We start from the raw sequence: 12,936 nt of genomic DNA, 5'->3' as shown, positions 1-12,936 counted from the left end.
CCTGCATGTGTATTTAAACCCTGTGTCTAGTTCAGTCTTTGCGAGGTCTTAATGTTGTATGTTCCTGTTCATGGCACCAGAAAACATGGCATTTCAGTATTTGTCACAATTATTCCATTATACATAAAGTGATCTTGTAAATATTCAAATAGATCACATTTTATCTTGAAGAAAAACATACCAGAACATTAAATTGGCCTACCTCTTGGCCTTATAATCCTTGGCTGCCACAATCACACATATCACCAACATCAGGACAGCAACAGCAACAACAACACCTATGTGAAGTCTGGAAGGTTTCTCTTTTAAAAGAGAAAGCATTTAGAATCAAATCAAAACATTAAGATTTTATCTGATACTTTCCATTTCTGAAAAAGCTCATTACCTAAATCAATGATCAGTGTCTTGTCCAGACTGAGGTGTGTGGCAGAGCAGCTGTATCTGTGTGTGTCTGCACTGATCTCCAGACTCTTCCTCATCTGGTACGTCCCGTCACCATTGGGCAGCAGATCTCCTCCAGTGATCTCATGATCAGATACAGGCTGTCCATCTCTGAACAGGGTCAGGTTGATGTGACGAGGGTAAAATCCTGTTGCCAAACAACTCACACGAAACCCTCCTGAGTTTTCTTTCTGAAAAAATGTGATTTTTGGATCTGCTGTGGAACAAAAAAAGAGTGGTTATTTTACTCTACATCAAAGAACTTTTGACAGCTTGTTAATGTGAAGATTTTAGGTTGACACTAAGAATATTATTTCAGAGCCTGCTAGATTTTGTTTAAACATATGGACTTTATAATGGCAGATATAAAAAGAATTCCATGCACTGTAAAAAAAAAAAAAAAATCCCGTTAAATTTACGGTAAAAAACTGGCAGCTGTTGTTACCAGAAATTTACCGTAAAATATGCGGTAGCAGCATTTTAGGTTTTAGACGTAATAGAAAATTTACAGTAATAAACCGGAATTCATTATCTGATATGCTGTTATATTACCGACATATGGAAGTATTAGTATCTGTTTTGTACCATTGACAACCATCAATCACAGCAGTAATGAGAGTCATATGATCAATCTAAGCTCATCACAAGTAGCTTTCCACAAGAAAATTATTACTAAAGAAGCTGCACAGTGTCATTCACACAAACATTAAACACCATCATACTCTACTTGACATGTAGGTGCAACTGTACTTAGAGTCAACAGAATATGTTAAAGGGACCATAAAAACAATTCTTGAAGTTTTGCATTTGGTGAGCTAATAAAACATTAAAACAGCTTTAAATCAATTAAATCAACATTTTTTGTACACTCATTTAATTGTGTCATCCGGGGTATCGTGGACTCACTCTCTTGTTTCATAAAAACACAGCTACAGTACCATTTTGCAACGATTGTTTTGTACACTGTAATGGATTATCAGATAACAAACAGTTACAATTTTAAAACAGTTTAATCTCAAATCAATATCTCTTATCCCCATAATTATTTATGTGGTGAAATGCAGTTTAATAAGTGTTATGACTGCACTGTATCCCTTAAATGTCTATCTAGTTTGAACTTGCCGGAAGCTTTGCATTTATAGACCTAATAAAATATTTCAACTCAAGTAAATATTTCATGTCTAATTATTTAAGTAGCCATGTAATGAGCGGGATAACATCCAGCCGGTTGTTATCGCAGAATAAAACCCTTCAGTCTGATGCAAGACCTGCTGATCCAAGTCCTGGGGCCTCATTTATAAATGTTGCGTACGCACAAAAGAAGGCGTACGCCGCTCTCTACGCAATAATTGGTATTTATAAAAAGCAAACTTGACGGTAAAATGTGTGGTCCTTCACGCAAGCTCTGACCCAGGCGTACGCACAAAAACGGGTGAAATGAGAAATGGCGACACCGTCGGCAGATGGAAGAAACACGTGAAAGTGTGTGAAACTGTAGACCGTTGTGTAAAATAAATGGCAATACTGCCTCTCATAAATAACACGAAGACTTTACAAAGCAAGTATTACAATTAACAGCCTACACGAACACCCGTTTGATCGATCTGCAACAGAAATGCAAATTAACACATATTTGCAAACAGAAAAGTGAAATATGTTCTGCAATAATATTGCCATGTTATAGCCTACAATTCATCCTCATAAATAAGATGGTAAACAGAACGAAATAATGTACAAAACTGATATTCTCGCCAATGTGTCCGTCAGGCAGAGCAGATATAGATGCAATTAGATAGATAGTCAGATAGATAGATAGATAGATAGATAGATAGATAGATAGATAGATAGATAGATAGATAGATAGATAGATAGATAGATAGATAGATAGATAGATAGATAGATAACACACATGAAATTTAAAAAAATGCAATAAACATTTATTTAACAATTTTAAATGTAACCAAAACTATGAAGAAACAGTTATTTCAACAAAAATACATCAAATGTGAAGTGAAGTCATGCAGGGATTTGTGGGAATGTCAATTTACGGTTTTTCACTGTAAATGATACAATGACTTTTGTTCTTTTTCACTTACAAAAAATATTTTACAGTGAAGGGTTGGTCAAAATCCCTTGCCTCTTCAAATACATATAATCATATATCATTTTGAATGGTTGTATACTTCCTTTATAAAAATCAATAATCAAATATATTCATTATCACATAATAATTTTTATATTCTTTGTGCTTGTGAAATTATATTTTCTTAAATGCATGGATGTAAGTAACCAGTTTCTTTTAGGTGCATTCCAATCTTACTTTGAGATTGCACGTAGTACACGCAGGACACGAAGGCCACGTAACCCACAAGGCCGTTTGTCTCTTTCTCTTTCTCTGGGATCAGTAGAAAGGTTTATAGAGGGTCCTAAAGGCAGCGTGGACACATATGATCCTTCGTTGGCCATATGGTCAAGCTATTGAGCGTTACTATATCGAACTTTAATTGTTGTATTAAAATGTATTCTTTCCAGTATATTTCCTTCCTTGGGAGTAAATGCCAGTTATCTGTTTTTCTCCCAAACGAGTGAAGGTTTTAGCAATATGTTTTGGTATACTTGACTGATAATAAGGAGCTCAGACTCTCTTCAGCCTTGATGGGAGCTGTTATTTGCTAGTGTCTGTTATTTGTGTGTGTGTGCGTATGACATTCTATGTAGGTTCTGGACGTTCGGACCAGACACCCCGGCGCCCTTCTCTAACCTGCGAGGCCACCACAGACCTAAATCTAATGAGTGGACAACAACTATCTTGACTAATGGCGATAGGCACCCCTATCTCCTCACATGTGTTAAATTGTTTAGGCTCTTAATGTTTCTTAGCCAATGAGAATCATTCAACCTGTAAGCAATGACGTAGCTTAGACCTTGGAAATGGTATAACTGCTGTGATCTTTGTAACTGTAAGTGGGGCGGCCTACGAACTCCTGTGTGAGTCTTGAAGCTGACTTCTGCTGGTGAAAATGCAAACTATCTTCAGTAAAACTTTTCTTTAATTTTTTATAATTCTGACTCCGGGTCTTCATTCTTCATATCTGGTTCTGGGTCTCTGACTGTATACCCCTTACAACAGTAAAATTACATTAAATGTACCGTTAGATCTATCAATGTTATTTACCATATAGTAAGGAAACTTTCTGTTAAAAAATTAGCAGTTTTTCACTGTAGCATTTTTACATTTTCACTGTAGTCTTTTACCGTTAAAATCACGATAATTTTTTACAGTGTGGTCATCATAAAACAGAAACAAACATTTTGAATATTTATAGGATAAAAACTGGCACTTTTAACACAGTTCACATCAGCTAAAATGTTTGTCATAAGCGGCCTTGAGTACTTACCCTTTTTATGTACTTCATTTTGTCTCTTTTTTAGGTAATTCTTGAGAGTACTTATACAAACTGGTAAATAGAACTGTATATATTTTAGTTTGAATTCTTCTAAATGAGGTTTGAGCACATCTTGTGAAATATTTAAAATCACTTTATAAGTAAACTTGTTGTTAAAGTAACAGATCTCATCTGTGGTACAGCCTCTGGCCGCATCTTTTGTAAGCATCTTTCCAGTATTGTTGAAGTCCAGCAGCTCACACACAACCAGTGTCTGATAAACATCAAGACCTGTGAGGGAAATTAGGGAGATTGTCATAGACTGGCCTCCCTCATCATCACACAGGCAAACTATTTTCAAGAAAAGGTTAATTAATTACAAATTAATTTTATGCCTCCAAAGATATTAAAATACATTGTAAGACATTCTAAATATGCTTATCATAGATTGTATGTATAATTCGATTAATACAGGAAGACAAAAGATTTGCGTCACGTCATTGACTCACGTCATTATGTGTATTTGTGTAAGGATACTTACTGTCATTTTGGCTGTCTTGCCTTAACAGTGCAGCTCTTCTCAAAAAGGAGTTATACATGTAGTCACTTATACCCTTTATGTAATCTGAATTAACCACATCATCCTCATTCGTCGTATTTCCTCTTGGAAAATACGTCCCTGACTTATAGTATCCAACTGTGATGTCATCCAAAGTTGTTGTGTAACTAAATTCAGGAAATTGTGTTTCTCCTTGAATGTAAGTGGAAAGCAACCACAAAGAGTGGCCTGGACCTGAAACACAACACGGTTGTTGTTGTTGTTGTTTTAACAATAAGTAGTGATTTTCTCTCTATTTCTGCATCTACTCCATCTAGAATATACAGTTTAAACCTTGAGTCTTGAATGATTTGACTTATCAAGCTGTCAGCATACATGAGTAATGCTCTATGAAGATCAGTAGGGAGATGGATAACATCTTGAATTTAATTAATTGACTATATTGCTATAGCAGTAGGTATACGTTTTAACAAGTCAACCTTTTGAAACTTACCATTTGAAGCAGATGTTGGAGGTAAAAGTACAAGTAACATGATAATTCTATCCATATGCCCTGCATTCTTTCAGTCTCTCGTGTTTTAGAAAATTATGTGCACATTTTTAAACTAGTATCTCTTAAAGTACGTTGTTCATCGAGTGTTGCCGTCGAATACGAAAGAAATTAGTCTTAATTTTCCTGTTTAACTGCCTGCAAGGATATTTCATTTTCCTCATTCCATTCTATTTTGAGCATTAAACCACACATGCACTGTTGTTACCTGTCCGCACAAGCATATATGAAGTCATTATTCATAAGCTACAAACTCAACCAAAGTTGAAAGGTGATGCTACTGTTTTACAGTATTGTAGAACCTCACAGTGTGGATCGTCTCTGCTCTAGAGGAGGATAACAAAATTTAAGCATGAAATACAATATGTATACAAAAAAAAAGATATAAATTATAAAAGTTATTTAAAATATTTTTTCATTCCATGGTACAGGAATGTGCAGTAGCCTATGATAATCGTTTTGTTGTTCTGAAAGAAAGTTTCACTCACAGTATTTATTTTAATACAGAACAATTTTTTTATTTAACAAACAATTGAAATTAACTGGATAAACAAAGTACTTTAAAAGTTGTTGTTTTTCTCAATAAACACAGTCCACCTGGTAATGCTTTCTGGTTGACAAAAAAAATGTTTTATGTTATTTTCTATTTCATCACACATAGAGATAAACAGGAGACTGACATCATTTGGTGTCTAATATTTTTAAGCAGATTCAGCCACCAGCCAGTCTGTGATTTCTTGTTGGTTTTCAGACACCCATTTTATATTTGCTTTAGTCTTCTCAATGGCCTGTTCCAGAGCTGCTGTCCCTGATCCAAAGCCGATCGCTGAATTCTCACTCTTAAACTGCAGAAGCTTTTCACATGTAGAGATAGAAAGAAAGAAAAACCCCAGAAATGTATAAATAGAGTTAGAGTTTAATAGTTTAGTCAGTTGTTTGAATTCAATTCTTACAATATTACTGTTTTGTGTATTAATACAAAATACACACCTGCTCAAGTTCTGATTCAGTTGAAAATGTTTTGGTTGTACCACTTATAAGGCTGGCAAAGTTGAAGGACCCAACACCATACCTAGCAACACAAAATCATTTTGTTTAATCACATTAAAACTCCATTTTAAATTAATAAAAATGAGCATTTCTATATGGGTATGTGTGTTGTTCATAAAGCTCACTCTGTGAACATATACGCCCAGTTCTTCCTCACAAAGTCCCAAGCCAATGTCTGACCATCTGGGTTGCCGGCAATATCCACAATGATAGAGGTAGCATCCTGTTTACGGATCATTGATGCATCAAGCGTGTACTCAAGGTACCTATATTTATGACAATAAAATAAATTATTCCTTTTAAAATTTTCTGTATGTTCCCAAAAATACTATCTTGCAAACCTTTCTAAAAGCACGCGATCTTTTGCACAAGCCAAGGATGACATGAGTTTGTCAGCTTCTATCGCGATGGTGGCGTTCTTAAACATCTGCCAGCCAAAGTCCCACTCTTCAGCGCCCCCTGTAGCAATAGCGCTGCAGTACACTGTAGACCTCAAATTGGGGTGAATCCTTTCAAAAAGAGAACTGAATTAGATCAATGAAATAAATGTGGATGCATAGACTGAGAAGACTTAGTCTGTAGATTGTGTTTGTCTTGCATATCTCCTGCAGTATAATATTGGATTGCTTGACTGGAAGATTAAAATATTTAGTGCCCTCCCTGTAGAGTGGGAAAACTTACGGGTTGTGGTTTGGTTGGTCCATCCACTGTCTGTACCAGCCTGTAGTGAGATTCTGACATTCCTTTACACCAGTGCTGCAGGCAAATCTAATGGCATTAACTTGATTGTACCTACACAGTGGAAAAAGAATAATTAATATGTGCCAGTAGTTTATGATTTCCCTTAATAAAGATCATTTCAGCAATAAATAAATAAATAAATACATATATATATATATATATATATATATATATATATATATATATATATATATATATATATATATATATATATATATATATATATATATATATATAAAATAAAAAATATTGACATGAAATGAAAATGTCATCATTGATTACATTTAAAAAAAGTTATGGATTCTTACTGGTCTGTATGGCTAGAGGGCACACGTGACCAATCTTCAGTAATATTCTTGAAATGTTCAAAAAGTGGGGTCACCTGCTTCTTAGTGTAGTTCTACAACAAGAAATTCAAAATTCACACTAATCTGGAATCAATATACCTATATCAATATAGCTCAGCCACATTTTCTAAGGAAGAATGTTTTTTCAATATATATGAAGTATTTTACAGACCTGTAAAAGTTCATAGACATCGGTTTGTGTAAACATGAGGTAGAAATAATCCAGGTTGTTGAGAGCAGACTGCCATGGCATATATTCCTTTTCTTTAATTAAGTATTTTGTAGTTTTTAGCGCTACAGTGACAGGAATTATCTTTGCCCTTGAAAAAGAGTTATAAAATAAATTTAAATTAAAAATTATATTATATTTTTCAACAATTATATTTTTTATCTCCTTATCTCTTCTTAATTATCTATATTTTTGCTCTATGTAATTTTACCTTGCAAGGTTAAATGCATCATCCACTATCTGAGCTCTGTTTATAACTGGGATGACCTTTAAAAAAATAAAATAAAGAGATAAATGTGGTCAGATGTATTAATAAGAACTGTGTCTGTGATTTCAATGACACGTCTCTGTCTTTACCTCATGTTTCTCAGTCAGTTGATTCAGGAGACGCTCCCAGTTCTCAGTGTCATAGTTCACTCTGTAATATCCTGTGATGTTCAGATTCACCAGCACCCACTCATTTCCAGTCGTCTTCATATCATTGTGAAAACCTACGAATAGATTATCATTTTAGTTCATTTATTATGTTATATAGGCCTAAAGATATATGGATCAAAATAGTGAGTTTGTCCCATTCAGAGCCTGGTGAAAGAGAAAAATGCCACCATAAAAACAAAATAATTGGCAAATTATTTTTGTTAATACCAGTTCTTTCCAGGAGCCAAAAGCGTGACTGCTCCACCTCTGCCTTCATCCAGTTGATGGGTACAATCCATTCATAACTATAAAAATCAGTAAAAATAGACATAACACTAAAGAAACCAGATTTAAACACAAGACTATCTGCTCAGGTAGCTTAGGAGATGAGTTTAGGCCTACTTGAATGGAGATGACCTCTCCACTAAAGACTCAGGATCCAAAAGGAAGTGCATCTGAGAGATCTGGCCTGTCGTAGTGTTGACTGTGACTACCGGGAAGCCCATCTGAAGAACCCAGCGGTCCATGATTTCTTTGACTCTTAAGGGAAGAACTGTTCCAGTTTTATCAACAGCCTAGAGATATTAAATGAGAGTGATTAATCAACCAACAGAGGGCAGTACTGACAAACGTTTTGAGTTCGTTTGGCATTCTGAGTAAATTTTGTTGTTATGTAAATATTAATGTATGAGGTTACTTTTTTGATGCAACTCACAGTTTGAAGGTGATTCCACAGATCCTCACCGACTGTATTTTGATAGGCGAACATGGTAAGATATGTCTTTTGGGGGGGGGGATCACAGATATCAGAAATATTATATATATATATATATATATATATATATATATATATATATATATATATATATATATATATATATATATATATATATATATATATATATATATATATATACATGTAGCCTAATCATCTGATGTAACAACTGCATTGTAATTTGCTCACATTTAGTCCTTGTACGAACACAGACTCTGTAAGGAAGTCTGACAGCATTCTCAACACCGACGCCCCCTGCAGGTTAACAGAGAAAAAAACACTGAGTTTGAACTTTGATGCTAATCAATGAATTTTTTAAAGTGAAGGCTATCATACGTCCAGCACCTTACTGTAGGAGACCGTATCAAACTGCTCATTGATCTGCTCTGGTTTTATAATATCTTCCTCCTCAGAAGACAGGGGATGGGAGGAGGCCAGAGCATCCACAGCAAAAACACGGTGTACGTCTTTAAGGATGATCAAATCTTTCTGTAGGAGCGTTAAGGGAGAAAGAATATGTCAGCAAGCAACAAATGAGTCTTTTTTATTATTCATGTTCTTATAATTAAGAATATATATTGTTTTCACAACTTTCAAAAAGAAGAACAAAATATAGAGATTGATAACGCAATAGTCAGAAGATCAAGACAATACCGTCACCCCCACAGCAGCGTTAACTAGGTTTTTTTGTAACTTGATGCAAAGGTAATATTACACAAATAATGTTATAAATATTCATACATAAAACAACTTTAGGCTATAATTAAAAATAATAATTATGTAATTTGTTTTGCAGTAGGACGATGGTGATGTCCGTTTAAGCGTCATCACAGTCTGTGTGAGGTTCAATGGTTGCCTGAGGAAAATTACAAAAGGCGCGAGTAACGTGTCCCCTGAAAGTTTTTTTCCCCCATTCCACCATAGAATGTAAAGGTCTCCAGACTCTCCACCTATTTTTTTTTTTTTACAGTATGGTCTCCACACGGGTCAGGGTCACCAAAATGAAGATGTGTCACGGGCCGCATTTCAGCGACAGGTAGCTATTGTTTCCTTTTAAATTTTGCAAGGCAAATTTGCTAAACTACTATTTTGTCATATTTTGTGATATGAAGGATATGAATATGACATTAGTTTAATGCAGTAATACAAAAAACACTTTGAAAAAGGTGTCAATAACTGTTTATGACTGGTAAATGTTCTCAATTGACCAACCATTGGCAGATGCATAGGTCTAAGTTAATTACCGGTAGTGTGTGAAAGTTGTGAACACTCACCACATTCCAGGATGGTTCAGCAAAGTCTGCACCAAGATACGACACATAAGAGGCAAAACCTTCATTCAACCAAACTTCATTCCACCATTTTAGAGTCACAAGGTTCCCAAACCACTGACCATAAACACAAACAAGCCATAGTATTATTATAAAACACATAGTATAGCCACGTAAAACCTCTCATATCATCCTTTTATAAATGCAAGTACCATGTGAGCCAATTCATGGGCTATAATGGTGGCCGTTCTCTCTTTGTTTGCATTAGAGGAGATGACTGGATCATATAGAAGGTTTGTCTCCCTGTAGGTCACCAGCCCCCAATTCTCCATCGCCCCAAAGTAAAAATCAGGCAGGGCAATCTGGTCTTCAAGGTAGAGAATTAAAAATCCTTACAAAAAACTTTTCCCAAGGCAATAATATTCATGAGATGATTTTAGATGCTTAAACATACCTGATTTAGAGAGTGGATATGGTACACTGTAATAGTTTTCAAAAAACTTGAGGATTGGCCCAGTTATATTCAGAGCATAATCACCATGGCCATCCTCAATGGCTTTCTTACGAGCCCATATTCTTATCTGTTCAGAGCAAACATAATTTAGTTCTATGCAACACGAGCAGATATGCTGTAAAGCTCATTTGGTGGTCAATAAATGTACGATTTTTATCTTTTAAAGCAGCTATACTGCTCATAAAAGGCGACAGATGGCCATACCAAGGTGTCATTCGCTGATGTAATATTTGTGTAGTCACTGACAACAAGTGCCAATAGATACGAGGACATGTTCTTTGTGGGTTCAAATGTTGTCACAGTAACAGGTTGTCCATCAAGAACGGTGTCCACTTTCTCTGAATGAGGAAAACAAGCAGTACATTAGATTATCCATCCATCAATCCATCCATCCGCCTTTAAACTTCAAGGCTTTTTAAATGTATAAAATTTTCAGACAATACTTGAATTCAATGTTTGATATTGTATAATTTTCTGGATGCTTCTACAGTACTAAAGCAAAAATAAATAAATCGAATTATTTCACTATTTCACCAAAATAGGGCTGCCAATAAAATAAAATAATTATGATTAATCTCATGATTTCCAACCGGTCTTTAGAACGCAGATTGAAAATGTAAAACTGTAAACTTCAGGAAATGTTACCTTTTTTTTTAAAACAAACATTTTTTAACATTTCTGAAATGTTCTATGCCCCTGCACACTTGTTGCTGACACTTGGGGGACCCTGGAGCCCAGTTTATAAATGTTCTAGTTTACATTATATGGTAGTTAACATAGTCAAAAAGTGTGTAAAACTGTCTTTAGTAAAACTGACCAATTTCCATTCCATTGGACAGGGCCACAGTTCCTCTGTCATGGATGAGGGTTATGTCGAAAACTGCTCTCATTGCAGGCTCATCGAAACACGGGAAGGTCTTGCGAGCATGTGTGGGATGCATCTGGCTGGTGGCAACTATCCTGGAGGAAATAATTATCATTATATTGCTAAGATAAAGTGTTCCTAACACCAGAGGTAGGTACAGACCATAAAATAAGCTCTGGGTTATTAGTATACCATTTTAGAAAAACAGTATTTTCTGTGTCCAAACAATGTGTAGCCTACATGATGATTGAATCGCCTACACATGAGAAATCCTTCTGGATGTTATGTAATGCTCAAACACATAAAAAAGCTTCTTTATGGATCCATTAAGTAATCTTCTCCTTTTATATGAAGGTACAAAGGTTTAACAGAAATAAAACGGCCAAGAGACTCATCAAACAAACATGTGACCTGCCAACTGCAATAGCCTTGAAGCTGATCTTGATATCTCAGATGTTTTTTTCATCTGCCACCATTATGCACATTTTAGAGTTCCTGACTGGTGGTATTTTAGATCTGTGTTCAGATCTCAAACATAGTTGGACTTACTTTTTCTCTCCATTCTCATCATATTCACTCCGGTAGAACCCTGCCAGGTCATCTGCAAGTTCTCCCACAAACTCTGTGTAAAGCTCATAAAGCTCTCCAGCCTTCAGTTTTCCCTTCAACTCTATGACAAGGTACTGCGTCGTCTCCTGCATCCAGGTTTTCCGTATTGAGGGCGCTACTGCGGTACCAAGCGCAGAGAGTTTGGCCATATATCCATCTGTTGAGGTCAGGTTCAGCTTATTGGAGTGAATGAGGATGACATCGGTCTCCCTCAGACATTTGAAGATCACAGTGGACTTTCCAGTGAACACAAAGAGGCCATAACTGTTCGGCTGAAGTCGAGGCCAGAGAGTGATGTTGTAGTAGTCTGGAACCAGTGTGTCTGGTAGACGATACTCTTTCCAGGGCTCAGCTGGAGGTTGTGTAGAAGGAAGGAGTTGAATGGTCCACAACCCAACAATGGTGGCCAACGATGCCATTCCCAGTAAAGTGGATCCAACACACATTGGACTAAAATTGATTCCCACCATGTTCAGTCACCACAGGTCAGCAAAGATCAGACCTAACTGTGATGGCATTTTATTTATTCTTCCCACCTTCTCTCCTCCCAAAGGGGAATAATGGCTTATCCATTAACACTGAGACTAGCCAGTGAAAGAATCTAGTAACCTGATAAGTTGAGGTGCACTAAGATAATATATTGTGGCATGTGTCTTCCCTGACATGTATATGCAGCCATTACTCTTTAGTAAAATGTGATGCAGAAAATCGTGGGAAGAAGCTTAGAAAAACAAACATGGCAGCGTCACAGCTGTGAAATCATCTGATATAATCTAAAATGTTTTCAATTAATTTAACCTTTTTGATGAGTCTGTGCAAGTTGTAAAATATTAATAAAAAATAAGTTTATATCCTAAAAAATGATGGTTATAATTTACCATCTGAAGGACACAGTAACATATATAGTACTACTACTACAATACAAAAGTTTGAAAATTGGCTAGAAAAGTACAAGATAGTTCATGGATTTAAGTGTTTATTTTCATTAGACAAAATATGAAAATGATAAATACCAAAGATTTATACTATTTCCATATTCAGTTCATTTAAATTCATTCTACAAAGTTATTTTACAAAAAATAATCGAAGGAAATAACAATTTTAACATGAGGCACACTTTAAAGAAAGATATGTATATACTGTACATCATCATAGGAATAAAGTAGCTCTGGGAAATATTGC

The 12,936-nt window shown here is 35.5% G+C and overlaps 2 protein-coding genes across 2 annotated transcripts; both read right to left on the bottom strand.

Moving 5' to 3' along the window:
• Positions 1–332: 332 nt before the first annotated feature.
• LOC130085174 (major histocompatibility complex class I-related gene protein-like) lies at positions 333–5,192 on the bottom strand. Its single transcript, XM_056250779.1, has 4 exons — positions 4,880–5,192; positions 4,369–4,620; positions 3,840–4,118; positions 333–658 (listed from the first exon to the last, which is right to left on the bottom strand). The coding sequence occupies exons 1-4, from the start codon at positions 4,932–4,934 to the stop codon at positions 333–335; spliced, it is 912 nt and encodes a 303-aa protein (XP_056106754.1). The 5' UTR covers positions 4,935–5,192.
• Positions 5,193–5,564: 372 nt separating this feature from the next.
• On the bottom strand, positions 5,565–12,264 carry LOC130085179 (aminopeptidase N). Its single transcript, XM_056250785.1, has 20 exons — positions 11,695–12,264; positions 11,098–11,240; positions 10,485–10,618; positions 10,221–10,347; positions 9,979–10,133; positions 9,770–9,883; positions 8,841–8,984; positions 8,685–8,750; positions 8,436–8,501; positions 8,123–8,295; positions 7,949–8,025; positions 7,661–7,794; positions 7,515–7,570; positions 7,247–7,394; positions 7,036–7,127; positions 6,668–6,778; positions 6,328–6,495; positions 6,112–6,252; positions 5,927–6,008; positions 5,565–5,790 (listed from the first exon to the last, which is right to left on the bottom strand). The coding sequence occupies exons 1-20, from the start codon at positions 12,222–12,224 to the stop codon at positions 5,638–5,640; spliced, it is 2,814 nt and encodes a 937-aa protein (XP_056106760.1). The 5' UTR covers positions 12,225–12,264; the 3' UTR covers positions 5,565–5,637.
• Positions 12,265–12,936: the final 672 nt, after the last annotated feature.

This window comes from Rhinichthys klamathensis, unplaced genomic scaffold, assembly GCF_029890125.1.
Source record: "Rhinichthys klamathensis goyatoka isolate OS25496 unplaced genomic scaffold, OSU_Roscu_1.1 h1tg000076l_1, whole genome shotgun sequence".
In the NCBI taxonomy this organism is placed as follows: Eukaryota; Metazoa; Chordata; class Actinopteri; order Cypriniformes; family Leuciscidae; genus Rhinichthys; species Rhinichthys klamathensis.
Note: the sequence above shows the minus strand (reverse complement) of the source record. Positions and strands in the feature narration are given on the sequence as shown.

Excerpts from the sequence above, each read along its gene's own strand:
- LOC130085174 (XM_056250779.1), bottom strand. The coding sequence starts at position 4,934 with ATGGATAGAATTATCATGTTACTTGTACTTTTACCTCCAACATCTGCT. Across the intron at positions 4,621-4,879 it reads TCCAACATCTGCTTCAAATG|GTCCAGGCCACTCTTTGTGG; the intron begins GTAAGTTTCAAA and ends GTTGTGTTTCAG. Across the intron at positions 659-3,839 it reads AAATGAAGTACATAAAAAGG|CAGATCCAAAAATCACATTT; the intron begins GTAAGTACTCAA and ends TTTGTTCCACAG.
- LOC130085179 (XM_056250785.1), bottom strand. The coding sequence starts at position 12,224 with ATGGTGGGAATCAATTTTAGTCCAATGTGTGTTGGATCCACTTTACTG. Across the intron at positions 10,348-10,484 it reads CATCAGCGAATGACACCTTG|ATAAGAATATGGGCTCGTAA; the intron begins GTATGGCCATCT and ends TGCTCTGAACAG. Across the intron at positions 7,395-7,514 it reads GATGCATTTAACCTTGCAAG|GGCAAAGATAATTCCTGTCA; the intron begins GTAAAATTACAT and ends CTCTTTTTCAAG.